General features: G+C 37.9%; 1 protein-coding gene across 1 annotated transcript; it reads right to left on the minus strand.

Moving 5' to 3' along the window:
- Positions 1-1,130: 1,130 nt before the first annotated feature.
- Positions 1,131-19,913, minus strand: LOC103462855 (ribosomal protein S6 kinase alpha-2). Its single transcript, XM_008405865.3, has 22 exons — positions 19,273-19,913; positions 15,028-15,144; positions 13,966-14,047; positions 12,692-12,772; positions 11,911-11,990; positions 11,419-11,525; positions 11,298-11,335; positions 11,055-11,197; positions 9,486-9,556; positions 9,119-9,207; positions 8,929-8,993; positions 6,507-6,609; positions 6,194-6,336; positions 5,940-6,062; positions 5,476-5,565; positions 5,177-5,335; positions 4,631-4,792; positions 4,453-4,529; positions 3,957-4,074; positions 3,781-3,837; positions 3,466-3,546; positions 1,131-3,028 (listed from the first exon to the last, which is right to left on the minus strand). The coding sequence occupies exons 1-22, from the start codon at positions 19,513-19,515 to the stop codon at positions 2,879-2,881; spliced, it is 2,379 nt and encodes a 792-aa protein (XP_008404087.2). The 5' UTR covers positions 19,516-19,913; the 3' UTR covers positions 1,131-2,878.
- Between the last annotated feature and the right edge of the window lie 214 nt (positions 19,914-20,127).

A 20,127-nucleotide genomic window follows, 5' to 3' on the forward strand; every position in this document is an offset into this window, starting at 1 on the left:
AACCTTGGATGAGTAGAGCTGCACTCCACCAGATGAAATGTCTCTATAGGCCGTGTTACAAGAAGGGGAATAATCCACAGGCAAAAAAATGAACTGAAGATTGGATTTATGAACACTTCCTCATTCCCGAATTAATTTCCTATAAGAAGACCTACTCTTTTGTTTTTCTTTCTCATATGAAGTACTCCTGATCCTGTGATCCTGTCCTTTTTTTTTTTTTTTTGCTCTGCCTCTTTACGTGATGCAGCCACAGAGTTAATCTTGTTGCGATTAACTCTGTGTTCTCTGTTATTCTTATTCAGACCACTACTTCTGTATTTTCCTCCCATCTAAGTCATGTTCCCTCCAACTAAGTTTGGTTCTGAGATTACTTCCTGTAATTAGAGATTGGTCTGTTTGTATCGTCGCCTCATGCTTGCCAAGAATAATGGATTCCTTGCATTTTGTCAGGCTTTCTTAAGCAGATCCATTTTGACTGACACTTAATGATCGACTGAATGAACTGAACTGAATGTACTATATCACAATTTATTTTGACTTTAAGTCTATGTTTAACTGGATCTAATGGTGACTACATGCTGCGAGGGCAGGTGTCCTTCAACTTTTAAATTCGTCCCCAGTCCGACACTGAATCAAATGGGTGAATCGCCTCAAGTGTGTTGAAGCAGGGACATCTAAAATGTGCAGGCATTCAGGACCCTTGATGCAGTGCGTTATATTTTACAAGCAGTGGGAACGATTACTGCATTTCTGTCTGTTTTAAATCAGACAGAAATGACGGATGCATTGTAGTTTTAGTTGTGAAACTGAGATCTTTATACTCAAGGTTATACCACGAGAACCCTAAGCAATCCATTCCTTGTGCTTAAATGGATTACAATTATTGTGTACTTGTTTTTATTTTTATTTTTGGTTGACATATTGTATTCACATTTTAATGGTGATATAACCCTGTAAAACATAGCTATAACTGATCTCTCAGTTTCACTGCAACAAGCTTGAATGCATCTTCTAAGCTTTTTACCTTCAGATAAAATTGAACTAAGCCTGTTTTTTTTTTTTTTCTGTGCAGCACTAAGAAATGAAACAGTGGACTGTCTATGTAAATGAACAGACTTTTCATTTAACTATTTACATTGTTATTCGTATAGTTTATTTGGAAAAACTTTGGCCTTTTTAGCCAGTCATCTCAATGTCTGACCAAGTGTAGACAGTCAGTGCAGTCTATAGCAACGGATGAACAACATCTCATTATATTTACAGTTTCCTTAGAAATGCAAACACAAAATTTACAGTCCTTCTGGCTGCATGTCGTAGTACAGCTTGGCATACATACACCCACTTTAACCTCTTCGGTATTGAATTTGCATGACAGTATGTACAACCGGATTAGCAAACAATATGTACAGCTTCACCTCCAACATGGGGCATATTGCACAAAATCTAAAGCAGCTATTGTACAACCTAAAGTATTGCATCGGTCCCACCTAAATTTGTTACAGACATGTAAAGCAATAGCTTATGCATTTGAGAACATACAGTAGGATTAACACAATGTGCTACCATTGATTTTATTTACCATATTTGCTTTTCTAGGTTTTAGCGTCTAATAATGTTTGTGAAAAATTATAGTTTTCATTTCCGCTGGCAAAAAGTGCCACTAACGTCTGCATTTTATAAGCCGTTTTATGGTCTCGCCTTATGTCTTCTGCTCCTCATCTTAACAGATGCAACCAGGACTGCAGCAATAAACAGAATAAACAAAACATTTAGGACAAGTGTTCTCAAATATTACGGCTCTGACAGTGTAATGAAAAAACAAGCCTATTGCTAGCCTTGGCAGAGGTCAAACAGGACAATGTATTCTCATAATCAGTGTTAATTGAACAATGTGTTGTTTTTAACCGAAGTGTTTGCAGACAGAAATGGGTTTACAGTGTGGCACAGTAACTTTGACCCACTCATTCTTATACCTACTCTCTGCTGGCTCAATAAAATAGATCTGGGATACATTTAACGGCAAAACATCTCAAAGAGTCAAATGCCAAAATTATGGAGACATCAATATATATACGTATATATGCACTAACACAACTATGAAGCATACATTATGAAAATAAAAGTCAGTGCCATAGTTACCTCAGAACTACTTCTCTAAGGATATTCACAAGTCGGGTTTTTTTTGGGTTTTTTTACATTTTCATGCAAAACTCCCAAAAGAATGGAAGAAAAGTATTGCTATAATGAGTGCCACATTGAGTCAAAATATAAGCTAAAAAAAAAAATCTTGAAAGAATTGTCTACTCTGTGTTTTTTGTGGCACCAAAAAGTGATTTTCATTTTTATTTCCCAGTCTATTCTTCTTATTTGAAGTTACGTGTAACCCAAGGCAGTTCCAGTTAAGCTGGGTGTATTGCACAGTGTTTATTGCACAAAAGTATTCCCTCCTTGACAACCTCTCCTTTAGGTTTGCTCGGACTCAAATGAGTACATGTATATTGTAATTGAATGGGGGGCTTACTCCATGAAAGGGGCTGTTTTTCTGAATTATGTATGAAATGGCTACAAGACAGGTCAGAAAGATCCAAAGGATCTATGAAGGCATCTGCATGTTAAAATTTAATTCTCCACTAAAGCCACTTTATTGCGATCATAGAGAAAAGTTCTGTATGAAGACATGCATAATAAGTGTTATGTCACAGTGTAAAATTAGCTCATTTTGATACAGTTTGGAAATTGCACTGAGAACCAAGTTAATCTTGATGCCACTTTAGTGTTAATTAGGCATCATTTTGTGCTTGTCAGAAAGTGAGTGAGTCTCTTTTCGATGCAGGTCTTCATTAAGTTCCCCTTCAGCCTTTCGTTTCCAGTATTAAAGTTATTCCTTTTCTTTAGGTTCCGAAGTGACACTTGAACTGCCCAGCTTCTTCAACCCCCTTCGCTGAGCCAGACTGGAGGACTGCACTGGTTCCAGGACTGGAGCAGGAGCGCATCGCTTCAGAGCAGAATATGTGGCAAACAGCGCCCCCTGGCGGGACATAAAGGACAATGCAATTAGATGGTCTGTCCAACAATCCAAGTAAGTGGGAAAAGTGCCATCTAGTGGATTCTGGAGTCAAATTGTTGTATGTCATGAGGTGTGTGATGATAATATAATAAAGGACACACACACACACGCACACACGCACATACACACACACACGCACACACGCACATACAACAATAATTGTAGTATTATAGTATTTCCTTCTCAAAATCAATTTTCTTTAATTGCCAGCTAACAGCTAACAAACAAAAAGCTCAGACTGGCTTATCAGTTCAGCATCTTTTTGATCTAATAACACTTACATTTTACTAAATATTAGTCTTTTCTAGTCACACATGCAGGAGAATTAAATGTTGGTGGTTAGCTTATAATGAGGCAGTTACATATAGATACAGAATGACATGCAGAAAGGGTCTGACCTTGACAGTGAGAGCATCCTGCCTGGCGAGAGGTCTGTCAGAAAGCTGCTCTTTCTCTACAATCCACGGGTGCCGAAGAACCTAAAGAGCATCGCAGTAAAACCCATAATCCACATTCGATCCTTATTTAATAACAATTAGAATGACAACATTGAGAAAGAACATCATAAACCACTGGCAACGCGCAGTAAGTGCAGCATACTGCTCTGATTGCAAGTAAAATAAACTTATTAAAATTGTAGTAAATAAATAAAAGTATTATGCATTTTTTTAACAGTTCATTGTTGGTGAGTTTATTTTAACAAAGCATCCTACCTGTGGGGCAGTAAGACGCTGGTGAGGATCCACATGGAGCATCTTTATCACAATGTCCTGTTAAACATGAACAGATAACACACAGGTTATATTAGAACAGCTTGACAGCATCAGTATCTTAACAAAAGAAAGACTTCTTTTTTTTAAATACATGTCAGAGAACATTAAGATGTAACCTTGGCAGCTTCAGACACCAAGTCCCAGTTCCCTCCTGTGATGACAACTTTCCCACTTCCAATCTGAGCCAGGATCTCCTCTGCGGTGTCATTAGGGCTGCTGGCAAATGGGCTGAAACTGAACAAGATTGAGGATTCCATAGTTACTCAATAATGTGGTAAATCAGTAAAAAAAAAAAAGCAGTAAACTATTTATAGCACTTTGGAAAATATGTAAATATATATATACAGTTTGTAGACGCTATAAAGCTCTAACAGAGAACATCGAAGGTCAACGGGAAAAGGGATGAAATGAGAATCGTCCTCAGGTTGACCTTCTCCCTTATTGTCTGTACTGCTTTTGTTCCAGGGGAGGTTATTTATAGGACTGCAGCAGAGGGATTATGGGCAAGGAAACATGACATTGCACAAGCTTAATGCTGCGTTGACAATAGACCAATAAATTGTATTTTTAGACGCTGACAGCAGTTTTCTTGTTTTTAAACTTTACACTTACCCAGCTATCATTGTGTACAGGAGGATACCCAGGCTCCAGATGTCACAGGCTGCATCGTAACCCTGTTTCCTTAAAACCTAAACACACAAAATACACATTAAGCACTTTTGTTTTCTCGTGTGTTTGAATGTCTGGGAAATGGCAGACGTTTTACAGCGCCGATCAGTAGCAGCGGTACCTCAGGAGCCATGAACGTGGCTGTGTAGCATGGAGTCATCAGTAAGCCATTTTCAGCACGGAGCTGTTTGGCAAAACCAAAGTCGCATATCCTGATGGATTCTGGGAGTCCAGCCTCATCGGCATAGCGAATGTTGCTGGGCTTCAGGTCTCGGTGAACAACCTGGAACAAAGCTGATCATCAACAAGCCTGCGTGCTCTTTTGGTGTGCTTGGAGATACTAATATTTCTGATGATGCAATAACTTTATGGTATAAGCACAGCACTTTCCACAATTATCAGCAAGCCTGATGAATTGAGACGAGAGACATTTTTATACCCCAGGGAAAAAGAAAGTAAAAAATTTGAAATTAAAAGTCTGATACTACAATTGAATGAAAAAAAAAGGTGGATTTTATAAATGTTTTAGAGTGTGATTTGCTAACACAGTGAAAGAGCAATTTCTTTTTTTGTGAAAATCTTCACCAGTCATGCCAATAACTGTGGGAGGTACTGTAATTTGCACAGTAATAATTTTGATAATTGTTTCACAACAGGCCATCTTTACCCCCTGGGAGTGTAGATACTCTACAGTCTTGGTCAGTGTGCAGATAATGTCTGATGCATCCCTCTCTGTGAAATCTGGCAGCCTCAGAACTTTGTCCAGGAGCTCATTTCCTCGCATTACGTCAAGAACCAAGAAAACACATTGGCCATCGTCAAAGACCTACATGTGGGGGGGAGAGGACATTCGTATTTAAGATGAAAACAACAAAAAAACAGGTCAGATTAATATTCAGAAAATTTAAAGAATCTGCAGCTCAGCTTGTCGTTTTATCTTTTCAGCATGTTTTTGTTTTTACTTACATCTCTCAGGGTAATTATATTTGGATGCTGTCCATATCGTAAAAGGATTTCAATCTCCTCTGATGGATCTTTTTTGGCTCTGTCAATAATCTGATTTAATAAACAGAAACACAGAGTTTGTTATAAACTGCACAAACATACGGCTATTTAATATAATGGGGATATATTTTATTTGGTACTTTTAAAAATGCATCAAACGGATGGAATGGAAATGCCAGAGATTTTGTAAGTGGTTTCAACATTTTCATGACATGTTTCATCGATGAACCGAGGACTGAATAAAAGACACTTTTCTAAAAGTAATGTTTTCATAAATTACATTGCGGCAAGCAGTTGTGTGTTTTTTTTTTTTTAGAACATGAAAACAGGACATTTTGAGCTAGTTTTCCTGTTTTTAGCCAAAACAAACTATCCTCCGCATTCCTAAAGCCCAGTGAAAAGTTCACATGAACAATTTCTCCTACCTTCACTGAATACTCCACAGCAGTAATTCTGTGCAGGCATCTTTTGCGGAGAAAGGGTCCTGACTGTTCGACTTCTTCCTTCAGTTCATACGTATCTTTGAAAGCCACGTCGCTGCGGATGTGCTGTTGGAGATCATCATGTCATTTATTATTATTCATTTTAAGTAAAAAATATCAGACAACCTGTCCGTTACCATCACATATAATCATATATGTAAAATTAAGTATAAACCGCTTTGCTACACGTTGCATACTTGCGCTATGGGGTTAATGTTCACTTCTTGCCGGGAAGGAACGACAGGAGCAACAGTGGCCTCTTGAGTTTGATTAGTGGCCACAAAGCTGAAACCACGAAACAGCTGATGTGTGTTTGCACTTGGAGGAATCCCTGGAGAATCTGGAGATAGGACAAAACACAGTGATTCCCAAGCTGTGCTAAATCTATCTGTATGTCTATTTTATCGTTGTATATATGCGTGTGACAAGAGCTGAATCAAAATGAAAGTGGAATTGTTTTGTTTTGAGTATGTTGCCGCCTCTGCGTGTTCATGCGTGGGTCTGAGTTACCTGTCGGTGTTCTGGAGGTGAACTCGGGATCAAAATGGAAAGTGTCTTCAGGTCTTCCGACAGTCGGTTTGAATGGAGGCCTCATCTCTTTCCTGTACAGCTTCTATAGAGCCAGACAACAGCAACGTTACGTCAGCTTTACTAAAGACAGAAACATAACGATGTGACGTACTATGACTGCAGCTCATTACTGTAAGCAGATGGAGCTGTTTTGGAAGAAAATAAATTATATTCCACCTTTATGCTAAGTTGTTCATAACTGTCTCACAGTGTCCTGCACACTGAAGTATTTACATCCCTTCAACTTCTTTGTAAACCGTCCTTTTCTTTGATTTTCCTAAATAAAATCCAGGGGAACAAACTGCTTTCAAATGTCAATTTGTAAACAGACTGTGTTTAATTTAATCTTTATGAATTCAACGGCTCTACACAGGCCTCAGACATTTCTTGGGTTACATTACAAACAGCATTATGATGACTAAAGAGAAGAGACAGGTTATAAAACAATGTCCAAAGCTTAGAACCTTCCACAGAGTAATACTGAATCCTCCATCTGAAAATGAAAAGAGGTACAGCTGCACACCAACCAAGACGCGCTCATCCACCTAAGCTCAGCCTGGGTAAAGATAACATTAATTCAATGTGTCTTTGGTAACTCCACACAGTTACCAAAGAGAGAGGGGAAACATAGTGGTGGGTTTCCCCCATGGGCTGGTTTTCTTTCAACAGGGTCTGAGTTGATGTAAAGATAGATGGGGTAAACCACAGAACAATCGTCAAGAAGAACATGAACTAACTTAACAGAAACACAGTGATGTTGAAATGTAATTGGAGCATTATACATTAAAGTAATCTACAAAACTCTAAATATCTAATACTACAAAAAGAGAGCCCACATTTATTATCCTGCCTGTTGAAAACTGCACACTGTTATTACGGATTATGGCCTTTAGGTGTCACTAGTGCAACATCTGTTGAGTCTACATGTCTGGGCTCATTGGGGTAAAAATAGATACCTGACACATCCCACTAATACTACAAAGCTGTATTAAGGTGGGGATGCAGCTCACTGCATTTCATATTCTTCAGGCTACAGGCTGTATCTGCTTTATAGAGTTATGGAAGTAAGTCTAAAAAAAAATGAAAATTTTAAGACAGATTTAATAATCACAAACAATAACAGGTACACCACTCTCTCTGATAGTGATGATTTATTTGAATGGTGTGGAGAAAAAAATAAAAGTCTCATATTTTGGCCAAAACTGTCTGAAAACAGGGGGGAAATGTGGCTGAAAGGTAGTGAGGGTAATGACCAGAAAGGAATAACAAGAAGAGAGATTAGTAAATGCTGGAAGCAGAATATTGTGGATTGTGTAGAAAATGCAGCATCACAATTGCCAAAGCTAGATGGATAAGAACTCATGTCTGTAATGGTGGATTTCCATTGCACAAGTTAGTTAAATGATTTTAATGTAGTAGGACAAAAACAAGACAGATTTATTTTGCTAAGGTAAGAAAACGGCTTTCATTATAAATCAGAGGATATTTAGACACAATTTACTGCTTGTTGAGACAATAACTCAACAAGCAGTAGTTATTTGGTACCAGCTCCAATTTTAAAAATAGATCCATTAACATATATCCATGACAATGTTTGGCTCTTCTTTATTTTTCTTTATTTTTTTTTTTTAATTGGAACATAATGTGTTGCTATTTTTACAATTTGACCTACTTGACGTTAAAAGTTAGGTTCAGATTAAGTTATTTCTTGATTCAATTATAAATCAGGACTGGTTGTGGATAGTGAAATTTACAAATAAACTGTAGTTAATCACAGTTAATTCCTGATTTAACAAGGGGTGATTAGTTGCTATATTAATTTGTGATATTAGAATTTACTTTATGATTTAAAATCTGTAAGAGGACTGGTACTGATTCACAGCACAGTACCTGTGCGGTTAAAAAGTGCTTTGCATTTCTTATATGCAAAATTGTAAAGCTACTCGGTGAGTTTCAGCTCTGATGTTACTCCCTAGTAGATGCAAAATAGTCCAAAGACAATCTTATCCGTGCCGCATCTCTGGTTTTGATGCAGCATGGTTAATTAGACTACTTGAAGAGAATCTCGGTCAGAGCAAGGAGAGAACGATCCTTTTCAAGCAGTGCAGATCAAAGCAAAGGATGTCAACGCCTCATGTTGACAGCACAGGTAATTTTCAAGACAAGATCATATGGACACGAGCAAACTCTCTGAGCGCAAGGCTTTGTAGTACGAGTCACAAAAAAGTTGCTGGTAGAGAGTTCTCACTTACTAATTTTTACTTCATTTTGACTACGTTCACACCATTTGAACATAACAGAACATCTTTGTTGTTGGCATGTATTGTATCGCATAAAAATGTGGTAAATCTAATTTACTTACATTCCAGTCAATCGATGCAAAGAAGCGGTGTCTTTTAATTTCTTCCACTCCTTCTGGTCCGGCTCCTGTCAGCCACACAGATTGACAAACAGATATTTAATCTTTTAAATAGGTTGAAACACAATCAAAACTAATGCATCACGTTAGTGTTAACAGATCAATTATGCACAAAGCTTTTGAACAGCCAGACCTAGACGATTGGCAGGATTCCTCTTGAAGAGTGCTCTCAATAAACTCTGCACTTCAGGGCTGAGGAACTGTGGCATTCCAAGCTTTGCCCTGAAGAGACAAGACACAAATGTAAACGGTTAGCATATTAACAAGCAGAATCAATACAGCAACATACAGATGACAGAGAAAATGCTAAGCATTAAATATAAGAACAGGGCCTAACATCCAATTACAGGACCCAGTGAGGAAGAAACCAACTAAATGTCAATAAACACTGAATTGTTTTAGAATAGAATTAATTTTGCCCAAGGTTAATTGAAAATTATTCAATAAAAAGGTTTAAGCAAGTTTAAGAGACAGAAGATGTGAAAAGATTTTGTTCTTACTTTAAAATTAGCGCCATTGTTTCCTTCCGATCTTTTCCTTGGAACGGCAAAGATCCAGTCAACATTTCAAACTGGAAAACAGAACAAAAACTGTCAGAACATGTAACTCATCTAATAAAAACGAAGACTGCATGCGGCTTTCTGGGGGTTCATTGTAAGTGTGGTTGCTATTGTTAAATGTTAAACTGAATTTGACATTTATTAAACCTTGAAAATGACCCACTGTTACTGTATGAAATCAAGATCCACAGAACCAGCTCCACAAAATGTTTTACTACGGATTTCCTGGAAGAATGTTTAACGAAAAGAACCACTAGATAAATAAGATCATAATATTTTTTTTAATATGTCCTCTTGGGTTCATCAAGCAAAGACATTCCAGAGACACTTTCACAAGAACCTGAAATAGTTGGAAAACAACAACAATTCTTTGTCTGAGGCTGTTGTTCTTCTCTGGAAAAGAATAGACTGTCAACTCCAGGTTAGAAGCAAACTTCTGTCTCAAAATGGAAGAGACCTCAAAGTATTTTTCAGATTCATGAGGGCATACGAGTGGGAGATTGACAGGGGGGTTTGGGGCGTAGAAACGTTTCGACTCTGTGTTGTGAAGAGAGAGTTCAGCCAAAAGGCAAGTCTGTCAATTTCTCTGTTGAGCTACAGTTCACAGCCCTTAATTATGGTCGCAAGTTATCCGTCGCTAACCAAACAGTCTGCAAACACTTTAACCCAAATTAAACACATGAGTGATGGATGATATGTCTGAAAACACTTCTTTGTTCTGCGTGAAAATGGTTAAGTAGGCAGCTGGGGAGGATGGACGAAAGGATGGACGGATGGATAGACGGGCTCGTTTTTAACTGAGGATGTCTGTGAAAACCAGCTTTTGAGTGCTGCTTTGTCCAGATCATTCTCACACACAATTATGTTTTAATCTAAACTATTCAATTTTAGTTCTGGCTGCATGTTAGGTGTCATTTTCCCACTCCAAGTTGAACCTCGTCTGTCACCTTGTGTCTTGCTTGGTCTGCTCCTTGGGCTTCAAGATTCTGTTTGGCAATGTTCTTTAATAAAACATCACAAAACAACTATTTATTTTAAAAGTGACTTACACACTGGTTGACTAGATTTAACAGTTACTCAAAACAAAAGTCACTTTTGCATAACATTCCACCTATAAGGCAATTGGTTGAGGGGGGGGTCACAAATACAATGCATGTTTAAAATGCATTTTACTGAATTTTAATTGTGAAAACCTTTGTGTTGGTCTATCAAATAAAAATCCTAATAAAGTAAATATTTGTGTTTACAATGTCCCCAAAACACGATGAAAAGTGTGAATCCTTTTGCAACACTTTTGGAACCGAGCACTTTCACTGTAGCAGGAAACTGAAATGAGGAAGTCAGACCAGTTCTACATTACTACTGACGAAAGTCTGTCCTACTGTATGCAAGTTGTTTGAAGTCTATTATCATTCCACACAAGCAACAAATGTACTTCAATCTGAGGTAGTGAAACCAAACATATACTCTCGTTACTCATATTCGTATGTTGAAATGAATAATTCTCACCATCAGGACTCCAAAGGACCACCAGTCAGCACTTTGTGTGTGTCCTCTCCTGTTTACCACCTCAGGAGCCATGTACTCAATGGTCCCACAGAAAGAGTATGCTCGTTTATCATGGTCAATGGCTTCCTTACTCAGTCCAAAGTCTGAGCGGAAACATAGACAAATATAAGACAAATATGGAAAGAAAAGAAAGAAAAAAACATTCAAAGATTAAAGATTGTTTGCAGCTGTATATATTCTGACCTGTGATCTTTATGTGTCCCTCCTCATCCAGGAGAATACTGATGAAAAAGACAAACAACACTAAGATTTAGTTAAATAAACATCCATCTGAAATTAAGCTTTTATAGTGCATGTTACGTACTTTTCAGGCTTAAGGTCTCTGTAGATTATCCCCAGACTGTGTAGGTGGTCCAGGGCCAGGGCCAACTCAGCAAGGTAAAACTTCACATCCTCCTCTGTAAACATTACCTGTAAGCAAATAAAGAATATATAGTAACAGTTCATTGGGGTAGAAGTAAAAAATAAATAAATTAGACGTGTTAAATAATGACCTAAAGTGGCAAGAAAAGTGAATTGCTCCAGTGCCATTAGGTTGACTTTGTAACATTTTAATACACTTATTTGTTCTTTTATCACACTCCGATAATTGCTCCTGGTTTTAGGTTATAAAAGCCGCATATTTAACCCAAAATGGTTTATAACTGCAGCAAGAAAAGTGAAAAGTTTTTGACCTCAAAAACTGAAGGTGTTATCTGAAAACACTCCCAAAATTAAACCTAAGTAATTTCAAATAGATGTTATGTTTATTGGTAATTTTTGTTTGTCCATTTCAGGAAACTGATTGCAAACCCACCTCCTTGGATAGGCGAGTGAAAAGATCTCCGCCTCTAAGGAAGTCCAGGATCAAATAGAGCTTCCCTTCTGTCTGAAAGGCTAAACACAAACACAGATGTACAAGTTTTACAACACACATTGAGCTTGTGTTATTGTAAATTTATTACACTCTCTTTCATTTTGAGGATGTGGTCTTAAGAAATGATTGTAGTGTATAGTTCTCTGAATGTTGTACTGTGCTAAAGTGTTTAATGGATAAAAGACAACTTTGTTTTCTCATGAAGAGAATGAATATGAATCCGAATATTTTCTGAATTATTTTACTTTTAGCATCCCTGATGACTCAAATTATCCACTGAGATCTCACAGCAGCCAAAATTAGAGTTTGAAAACATATGTGAGTCAGATGGAATAATCTCAGGTTTCCTGACAAATATTGTGTGCATGTACTATACAATACATTGATATTCTTCTCAGTACACTGACATTTTGGTATTAAGATAGAATTCTACTTAATTTTGAGGATTAGGTAGATTAGTAGAAATACATATCTATCTATACATCATATGATTTACTGTTTTTAAATTGAGTCGCTAAATTAGCAAAGTGTTTTGATTATTCTGACTTATTGAGATGCCACTGTATGTCCCTCCTAAATGAAAGTGTGTATTAAGTATTTGCCCCTGTGCAAAACTATGATAGACACATTTTCTTCCCACTATGCATAATATTTAGGTTTTAAATTATTTCTCTAGCAAATGCAAAAAAGTAAAGCTGCAGAAGTACAATATTCAACTTACCATAGTGGAGTTTAACAATAAAAGGGTGATTAACTTCTGCCAGAATGTCTCTTTCCATCTTTGATCGGACTCGATCCCGCACTAAAAACAGCAAATAATGCCATTAATTGACTTGTAAACATCTATAAATTCTTTAATATTACTAAATACTTAATTGATTCAATGGCATTTAATGTCACAAAAATGTTGGCTGATTTTCAAAATCACAAAAACAGAATGTTAACATGACATAATTGGGATGAAAAAATGTTTAAGTTTTAAATCAGAAAATATGGATTACTTAAAGACAGCGAAACAAAACTGAAAACTCACAATAAAGACTGAAAAATGTGTTTGTTTTCTATCAATATCATTATGCTCAAGTTGCTGAGACATTCTCCCAAAGAGATAAAAAAGCAAAAAAATCTGGGGAGGTCTTGTACATCAAATGAACGCTGAGGCACATAATTCAATTTACAGAATGCCTCTGTGATGAAAGAAAAAGTCCCCGGTGCTAAAGCAGACATTCTGCTCCAAAAGCCTAGTAAAAAGCTTCTGAATACTGAAGTAGCACAAAATACAATGACGGAGCTTCCATATTGCTACGGAGTTGCAGAACTAAAATCAGAAACAACAGAAACTCATTTTACTCTTCAACATGCAGCAAATAGTTCTAAATATTTACATCCGTGTCCTGATAACTTTTTACATAGTTGACAGATTTCTGTATGTAGTTGAACATGGTACAAAAACCAAGAATCTTCCTAACTGGAAACTGTAAAGTGAACTTGCTCCTGTGCAAATTAAGAAAACCTCCATACTCCAGCATCTCTGTCGTTTGACAGGATGAGATTGTGATTCTTCCAGTTCCAGGGTGTGGGTAAAGAGGATTAAATCTTGTGCGGAAACTCTAGATTAGCACATGACATCTGAACCTGCTTCACTCTGGTTCATGTTAATCCCAGCAGATGTTAAAAAATGTTTTTCTCAGTAAGAGTACAAACTAACCTGTTTTACACCAAATCCCTTGAATGTAGGGCATGTAAATTTAGAAATCAAACAGCCATATAAATAAAATAATTTACACCAAAAACCTCTTTTAATCTTGGTATATTAGCACCTCCATAATAGAGACTCTTTGTAATGCAGTACATATAATGCCCTAGCCATGCGACAAAATAAATATGTAAGTTGTTATTTTAAATTATATGTGAATAGACAAACCAAGACCTTTAAGAGCTGATGTTTCTATACAGCTTATATGTGTGTTCACTCATTGAGTTTCAGTGTATCACCTTTTAGAGTGGCTTTTTTCAGGACCTTCATGGCGTAGAGCTGTCCTCTGTCCACTCCTCTGATCTTTCTAACCAGGAACACCTAGAAATAAGCAGCACATGTTACAAGTTACCTTGTGGTAGTCATACTGTTTCTAACAGTTCATAAAAGATGAATATAGCAATTATTTATCATAAAAATCAAAGCTGCTGCCAGAAAGTTAATTGAAATATAATCTACATTAGCCTAAAAGTTGTAGGTTACAAACCTGAAGGTCATTTGCTTCCATCGCGTTTTGCAAACAGAAATGCAAATTGCTGTCTTGGAGCCGCAACAGCTATGATTTAAACAAGGTCTGTCAAAGGACAGCAGTACACTGAGCCATGTAAGCAGGCAATCCAGGCCACACTGAGACTCGACCTCAATTGTCTGCTCACAGCTTTGTAAACAGCATCCGCCTGCCAATGACTGCCAGGGTTGAATGTTTGGCTAATGCAGACCTCTAATCAAGTGAGTCTGTGTTCTTCTATTCATTTAGATAAGCTTAGTGGTCTATGAAGCTGTTGTCAAGGGAGCTAATCTACAGATAATTGGAAATGGGAGGCTTATCATTAGCAGATGACTTGCTGGTGAATAAACAAACACGTACAAGCACACTCACACTCCAGTCAAAAGTAAGATCATAACCCCTTTTTCTCTCTGTTGCATGTGTTTTGTTTAATTAATTTTTCATGTTTTGACATGGAAAGAGAAAGAATGTTTTATTTTAATCTAACCCACTTTGTAATCTTTTTCAAAATTAATGTTCATAGTTTCTCTAATGGTAGTTCTTTTTCAATTGTCCACTTTTTTGTCCATATGGTGGCAATTCCACTGCAGTGAGCATCACACTCCAAATATGAACATTTGACACACATTAAGCTACTTTTATTAATTACCTTCAAAATGCCTTAGACAAAGTGATTTTGTCTAATGTATCATGATCCAGGGATCATGATACATTAGGCAAAATCACTTTCTCTTCCTAGAACTTCACATTTTTCCTGTTTCCAGGCAGCAGCTACTGTATTGTGTTTTGGTACCTTTCCGTAGGATCCTTGTCCGAGGACCTTCAATAACTGGAACTGAGACGGGTCTGCTTTTTCACAGCCTTCCTTAACATGGTGGCTGATGTCAATCTCTTTAAGTACACTGTCGTCCTGAGAAAAGACATGCAGATATCATCATTTGCACTTTGCTTATTCATTCAAAAGTTGTGTTTGTACAACCTGATTGACGCTTGACAAGACAGAAAGAGGGAAAACTCTAAACTAAATGGATACAGAAAAGGCCCAAGTTATTAATTATCATTTCAATTTTTTTCATTATTCTGAGGCTTCTCGCCCTTGCTTCTGTGAAGTAGATCATTGTCATCCTGCAGAATCAAAGTCTAAATGAGCTTTAGATCAGGTACTGATGCCTGGAGATGATTCATATGCAAAGCATTCTGAACCCTCACAGGTTTGACGTTGGTCTGTGTCTAAAATGCCATGTTGGTTTTAGGTAAGATGTGACATGACACACTTCAAAAGTAACTGGGACAAGTGAGGTCTGCAGAGGTTTAGATGTTGTTCTGGGTTGTGTTGACCTTCTGCACTAATCGTCACTGCGCTCTTAGAATCATTTTGGTTGACCAGCCTCTCTTGGAAAGGCTCAGCCCTTGTTCCCCTACTTTTCCTTTTTTTTCAGCAGTCAGAAGGGGTCTATTTAAATGATTTATTATATCTGCTGATCAGGTAACAAACACGCCTGGGTCTGAAATGGGAAACTGAGCTCAGCTTTCTAAAAAAAAAAATCAATTATAGTTAAATCCTTATTTAAAATTGGGACAATTACTTTTTTCACAAAGGCCCAGATGGGTTTAGATAGCCTATTTAACTTTATGAATGAATTAATAATTTTAAAACTACTTTTTATATTTACTCTGGTTATCTTTGCCCAATATTACAATTTGTTTGATGATATGAAACATTTAGGAGTGGCAATCAAGCAAAGCCAGAAGAAATCTATGAGGAGCAAATATGGTTTTCTCAGCACTTTTCTCTCCCAAATACCTAATTGTAATAAAATTTTGCCTGCCAACTAGCTTACATTGAACACAACATCAACTCTTTTCCCTGCTGGTGGTGGGCCAACTTCGAGGATGCCTTCTGTTGGCTCTTTGGGTCTCTGCCCTGCTAATCCCCAGTAGCCAAGGCTTGACTGCCAGGGGCTCGGCAACATTTTACACATCTGTTGCTGAGACAACCAATTTTCTATTGTCATCTGAGGTCGAATAATGTGCTGCAATAAACATACTGCAGTTTACTACAGGAATAATAACCATTCTCATGCTAATTACTAACAAGAGTAATGCTTAAATCTCCAATGAAGCAGAAAATAAAACTGTGAGATCAGTTTCTGCCAGGACAGCAAATTACTCTAGTGCTATCTTTGTGCTGGGTTTAGTTATGCTCTGACAGAACAAACATCATTTACTGTAATAATCTCCAGTAACCAAAACTATGCATCATGTTACATACAAATACAAAATACAAATAAATGCAATCACTTAAGAAATTATTACAAATGTCCCATGTTTTTTAATTAATTTTAAAAAACATGGGACATTTTTTTAAAATTAAGTCTTAAAACTTACTGTTTCAGTAGGTTTTAAGACTTATTTCTTCGCTACTGACTTAAAAAAATTGCATCTTTCCAGACATTTGCTGAAATTTAAGTATACTTTGCTAATGACAGATCATATTAATTTTAAGATAAAGCTATTTGTTCCAGATAGGATTATGAACTCAAGTAAGCACTCATTTAAAAACTCATTTAAAAAATGTGTTTGTTTGTTGCTTGCGTGATAATACATTACAATAAATTACTTCTGTTGTAACTCACAAGCTTGCAACAGTAAACTTGTTGCAAGTTCAATAAATCACCATAAGGACTTTGTCAGGGACGTAATAAATCTTGCATGAAATGAATTTGGTTAAACAGCTCCTTAACATGTTTTATATTCGATCGTTAAACTTAATTCACATTTTTAGCAGACCAATACAAGAGGTCAAGCCAGGTGTTTCAATGAGACACATCTGTGTCAAATTCATAAGAATATCTTCTGACAGAAAAAATAGAAAACCATATTTAACGTCTATAAGCTGCACAGTTTTTAAAAGGGAAACAGACGTGTTTCCAAAAAGAATATTCATGTAAGCGTTAGAGTGCGCGATTACCCAGGAGGCACAGCAGCTTTTAAGCCAAACATCCAGCTCTTAGTCAATTGATTTATTGAAACTGGACAAGCACAAACAGGGAATGAATTTGATTCTGGACACTAAAAATGCTTCTAGCGTTTTGTTAATGGTAGTCTTGCCCCAAAGCAATCTAGCATTGTTCTCTAGTTCTCTATAAAGAGATCTGTAATACACAGATCTCTTTATAGATCTTCACTATAAACTAAACTTCACTCTCATTTTACAATATATTAAATCTGAGACCAAACATTCATCAGAAAAATATTTACTGAGGTAGCAGTTGGTAAATCCAAATGGATTTCCTTTTGGATTCCCCTGAAATGCATAGGAAGGGTAACATGCAGCTCAAAATGTAGAATGTAGATTTAAGGCAATTTTGAGTATGACTATTTTTTTTAATTCTTTATATCTCCATTGGGATATTTGTCAGCACAAAGAAAACAGGAAGGCCGCCTAATGTTAGCTTGGTGTTCAGCTTGCTATTTATTCTCAACTAGCATTCATTAAGTTTGACATGCAGTGCTTCTGTGATACATGAAGATTTTCATCATATTAGTTTTAAGGCATGAGTCAACGGAAAAAAAATACCAGATTGAACATGAAGCCTATGCAGATTTTCCCTATACTCCAACACCATACCCTATAACAAAAAAGCAACAGGAAGCACTAATAACACCTCTGTCTCAAATAAGTTTATATAAAAGTCATTCAGCGCATGTAAACGTCTACCAGACTATGCCATAATAATTCAATAGTTTGGCTAGAAAGCAGTCAGAGAGAAGCAACTACTTTGGCACAGATTCTAAACTAGCTTCATTATTCAATTCCATTTTAATATTCAAAGATGCTGCGATTTAAACCATTTCATTGAACCTGTGTGTTTGGTGTCTCCTAGGTGATGAACCTCCTTCCACCTCAGTTATAAATATTTAGCAGTCTCTAACAAGTTTACTTGCTTTACTTGCAGCATTATAGCTTGTAGTTGCAGCAGATACTCCCACCCCTATGTTGGGAGAAAGGTGTTTCAGTAGTGATGTGTAGTGTTAGTTTTCCATCACATAGTAACAGATGACTTCTGTAAGAAAGCTGTTTAACTGTATCATGTTTAGGAGTATTCCGAATAAAGGAGGACAGTGGTGTACAATGCAAACCTCTGTGGCAATCTCAAGTGTTTTGCAGCGTTCAACAGATTTCCATTCAGGACTCTCTCCGTCTTTCCATAAACTCTGATCAAGTTCCCCTTTGCTTGCTAAAGAAAAGCATTCACACACGCATTTTGCATGGAAACTTCAAAGTTCAGTTTTGATCTCATGTAATTGAACAGTTGATCGCTAAAAAAAAACCCTCAATAAAATACTTTCAGTTTGTGACAAAATGTAAAGTTTAATGTTTGTGAATATTTGTCACTATGGAGGGCAGCTACTATCATCCAGAGAGCTAGACAGCCACTCAAACAATAATCAAATGGTCACTCGAGCTGATCTAGCAGCATTCACAACAGGAGGTCTTGGAGAATGTTTTACTGCGTTTATAGCTCAGGCGTGTAGGCAGGTGAGCTGGACATCTCACACTGTGACCCTGCTGGTGTGTTTGGGTTATAAATAGAACTCCACTGCTGAGGCTGTCAACTGAATCAATCTGTCTAGATCCATGTATTGACCAACCTGCCTGCCTCTGCTTTGTGTTTCCCTGTATGACAGTGTGTCCTACACCCGGCCTCACACACCCTCTCTCTGCCAAAAACACATCTCCTGTGGGCCTCAGGCTTTGGTTCTTGGCAGACAGAGAGAAGGGCAAAAACTAGCACTGCTTTCTGGATAATTCTGCAACATTTCTCACACCAGTGAGCTGTGAGTCAGCTGTCTGTGTTTATGTTTTGGGATATTGCCTGTCCAGCTCCACACATACACACAAACACACACACACACACCCAACACACATCCCAATAGTGATGCAGCTGCTTTAACACGTGCATGCCTCTCGTGTCTGATCAGACGTATAAAAAAAAAAACAAAAAAAAAACACCCAGCTGACATCACGACTAACCTCCAGCTGACAGAACCCGGCGCTGTTCTTGTTCCGCGCTGCTTTGTTCTTCAGGTAGATGGAAAACCATCTCCGCACTGTAAATTTACGCGTGCTTGTATCCATGGCAACGATCAGACCCGCGCATCTATCCCATAATGATGAACATCTCCCCGTAGGAGGAGGGGGGCTCCCCGAGAAAGACGCGCAGTAACACACGGCTCTTCTTTCTCTATTTGTCCCGCAGTTTCCCTGTTGGCGCATCCTCAATGCAGCGGTCGCTCTGTGGCGTCTCCATCCTCTGCGCTCTCCGCTGGTGGATCTCGGCTTCGGCGGGAACCCAGCAACTGAAAGCGAGTTGTAACGGAGCTGTTAATCCACGCAGCGGATTGATGACTGCTGCTTGGTTTAGGATTGCCCTCCGTGTTTTGCAGCAGGCTCGCTGCGTAAAAGGCTGCAGGGGGTAGAGGTGACGAATAAATCCGTTCCGCTGAATCAGGAGAGGAGTGCGTGCAGCTCCCTTCTCACATCTCTACCTGTGCATGTTTGTGTTCATCTTCCGCTCTCCCCTCTCTCTCTCTCTCCCACCCTTTTTGCGAAACAAGGGATTGTCACCAGTCACATTGTGCGCCACAGGGAAGCTCACCGACCCCTCCCCATTTGTCTCCCCTCCCTTTCACCTCGTGTCTTTCCCAACAGCACACAGCAACAGCTGGTGAGGTCACATGGTGCAAACCTGCAACCTCTCCCTGGCTGCCTTTTCTCCTTTGCAGCATCCGCACTCACAGATTTAGAAAGCGCGTTTTTGTAACGAAGACGGCAACATGTCAAAATGCGAAAATACGGCGGCGTTAGAATTCAACATAAAATGCCGAG

Source organism: Poecilia reticulata, chromosome 3, assembly GCF_904066995.2.
Source record: "Poecilia reticulata chromosome 3, P_reticulata-male-v2, whole genome shotgun sequence".
NCBI lineage: Eukaryota > Metazoa > Chordata > Actinopteri > Cyprinodontiformes > Poeciliidae > Poecilia > Poecilia reticulata.

Coding starts and splice junctions, on each gene's coding strand:
- LOC103462855 (XM_008405865.3), bottom strand. CDS start 19,515: ATGCGCCAACAGGGAAACTGCGGGACAAATAGAGAAAGAAGAGCCGTG. Junction 9,208..9,485: donor ACAATGGCGCTAATTTTAAA/GTAAGAACAAAA, acceptor TTGTCTCTTCAG/GGCAAAGCTTGGAATGCCAC. Junction 4,530..4,630: donor CCACGTTCATGGCTCCTGAG/GTACCGCTGCTA, acceptor TTGTGTGTTTAG/GTTTTAAGGAAACAGGGTTA.